A 2,632-nucleotide genomic window follows, 5' to 3' on the forward strand; every position below is an offset into this window, starting at 1 on the left:
ATATATCCATACATATATACATACATCCATACATATATACATACATATATACATATATCCATACATACATACATCCATCCATCCATACATATATCCATACATACATATATACATACATGTGTGTATTATACCCAGTACACACGCAAGGTGAGCTTTAGCTTATATGCCACTTACTTGTATCTATTTAGGCTTTGTTACATATAAGGAACATATTCTGCTTTTCATGTTGCCGAACATGTACATTTTCTGTTTATTTCTATGTGTCATAGAAAAGGTGTCTTTCGTTAATATGTAATATCTATAATAGAGAATATACGTGTATAAAGTATAATACATATAGCCTTACACAGATGTGATGCATTTTTTTGGCTAAATAGCAGTTCACTTTACCCCATTAGACCCCTTTACATAGTCTTTGAAGACAGTGTGCTTCCTGTATAAGGCTGTGGAGGAGCTGGGGGTAGAAATAGATGTATATATATATATGTGTGGCAGAGCACACTCGGTGTATGATCAGAGTGTTGCACCTTTGTGTAGTGTGGAGGGATGTTGCATTCTGCAGGCTTCTTATAGATATCAGGACATTGTACATGGGGGATCACGTGACGCAATTACCACTAGAATCAATCAAGATGAATTGCACGTCAGCAGCACGTTCAGGCTTTTTTCTTTAGTTGATGCTGTCCAAGCCCCTCTTGAGCAATACATGGATCTTGTTCAATGCAGTGAAATCTCCTTGTTGCTTTCAATCGCAAAAGGGGAGAAGAGATGACTGAGTTTGAGAATTGCAACAACAGTGCAACACCCAACATGTATCTGCCTGGCTGTGCTGCTGCTGCTGCTGCCTACTATGTGTCTCCTTCGGATTTCTCCAGCAAGTCCTCGTTCCTGTCCCAGTCCTCCTCCTGCCCTATGACTTTCTCCTATTCCTCCAATTTAACTCATCATGTGCAACCTGTGAGGGAAGTGGCATTCAGGGAGTATGGCAGCAAGTGGCAATACAGGGGCAGCTACCCTTCTTATTACCCCAGTGAGGATGTCATGCACAGGGACCTCATCCAGCCTGCGAACAGGAGATCGGATGTGTTATTCAAATCGGACTCGGTGTGCAACCACCATGGACCCTCCAGTGCCACCTCCAACTTCTACAGCACAGTGGGCAGGAATGGCATCCTACCACAGGGTTTTGACCAGTTCTATGATACCAGCCAAGCCTCATCCTACCAGCCGGACATGGAGGAGCAGCCTGCAAAGTCTGAGCTCAAAGCCTCCAACCCTAATAGCAAAGTGACCTCTGCACAGGACAAGAAAGTGACAAGCCAAAATAGCCCCGAATCCCCTTCTCCTGGGGGGGAGGCTGCAGCAGACAAGAGCAACACTTCAGGTAGGCATCAACTGGGGGCAAGAGTACAAGGCCAGCACTTTGTCAGCCTCCTTTTTATGTGCCATTTTATAAGCATTCAAGGGTTTTATATATCCTATAAGGTTCCCTTTACCGCTGTAAAGAGTGTGTTTACGACAGGGAACTAATTTAAGATGAGGATGGTCTATTGTTTAGCATTTTCTATTATGTTATCATGTTTTGTTGATCACCCTCCCACCACTATTACTTGTCGAGTGTCATAAAATACACTCCTATGGACTGTAGTGTTCAATAGCTCCCATATTTATAATATCTAGATGCCCTATATGTTTTTGTTTATTTATCTGTGATTGTGTGCGTGTATATATATATATATATATATATATATATATATATATATATACTGTGTTTCATTTCATAGTTATAGATAATTTTTTTATTTTTTTATTTTTATTTTTTTTTATTTTTTTACACTTCTGTTCATCAGCTTCCCAGCGACTTAGGAAAAAGAGATGCCCCTATAGCAAGTACCAGATTCGGGAGCTGGAGCGGGAATTTTTCTTCAATGTATACATCAACAAGGAGAAGAGGTTACAGCTGTCCAGGATGCTCAACCTTACTGACCGCCAAGTCAAGATCTGGTTCCAGAACCGAAGGATGAAAGAAAAGAAACTCAATAGGGATCGACTGCAATATTTTACTGGGAACCCACTTTTCTGAGAGGAGAGTGCACAATTTATATTAAAACCAGATACTTGGGGATTCTTATTATCATTGTACTTGGACCATGATATCTTGAGAGGATTTCCAAACCTCTGGAGGATGCCTTCTTGGTAAGGAAAGGGTCTACAAAAACGTCACTTACACAATGCAGCCAATGGTGTTTTTTTTTTTTTTTCCATTTTCCCCCCTTCCCTGAATCTATCACTGATTATACAGTATTTAGACTGACTGCAAACAACTAGGGTGGCTATCAGCTCCAGGGACTACAATGCCAACAGTTCACATTACTTAAACGAATGCAGCTTTATCACACATACATATATATATTTACATATATATGTATGTATACATGTGCACGACAATGATGTTCTCTTGTGAAAATTGTTTTATGGTAAATCGGTGTTACCTTGGACACATTGCATGAGTTCCAATGTCTCAGAGGTCTTTAAATATATATGTCAGTCATTTATTGCGTTATATATATAACCCCATCTGTACATATTTATTAAATTTTCAATGTTATTTTTTAACCAACCTGAATACGTT

The 2,632-nt window shown here is 39.7% G+C and overlaps 1 protein-coding gene across 1 annotated transcript; it reads left to right on the forward strand.

Moving 5' to 3' along the window:
• The first annotated feature begins 768 nt into the window (after positions 1 to 768).
• On the forward strand, positions 769 to 2,083 carry HOXD11 (homeobox D11). Its single transcript, XM_056535520.1, has 2 exons — positions 769 to 1,384; positions 1,851 to 2,083. Exons 1-2 carry the CDS (start codon positions 769 to 771, stop codon positions 2,081 to 2,083), a joined length of 849 nt encoding a protein of 282 aa, XP_056391495.1.
• The last annotated feature ends 549 nt before the right edge of the window (positions 2,084 to 2,632 follow it).

The sequence above is a fragment of the Hyla sarda genome, chromosome 8 (assembly GCF_029499605.1).
Source record: "Hyla sarda isolate aHylSar1 chromosome 8, aHylSar1.hap1, whole genome shotgun sequence".
NCBI classification, from domain to species: domain Eukaryota; kingdom Metazoa; phylum Chordata; class Amphibia; order Anura; family Hylidae; genus Hyla; species Hyla sarda.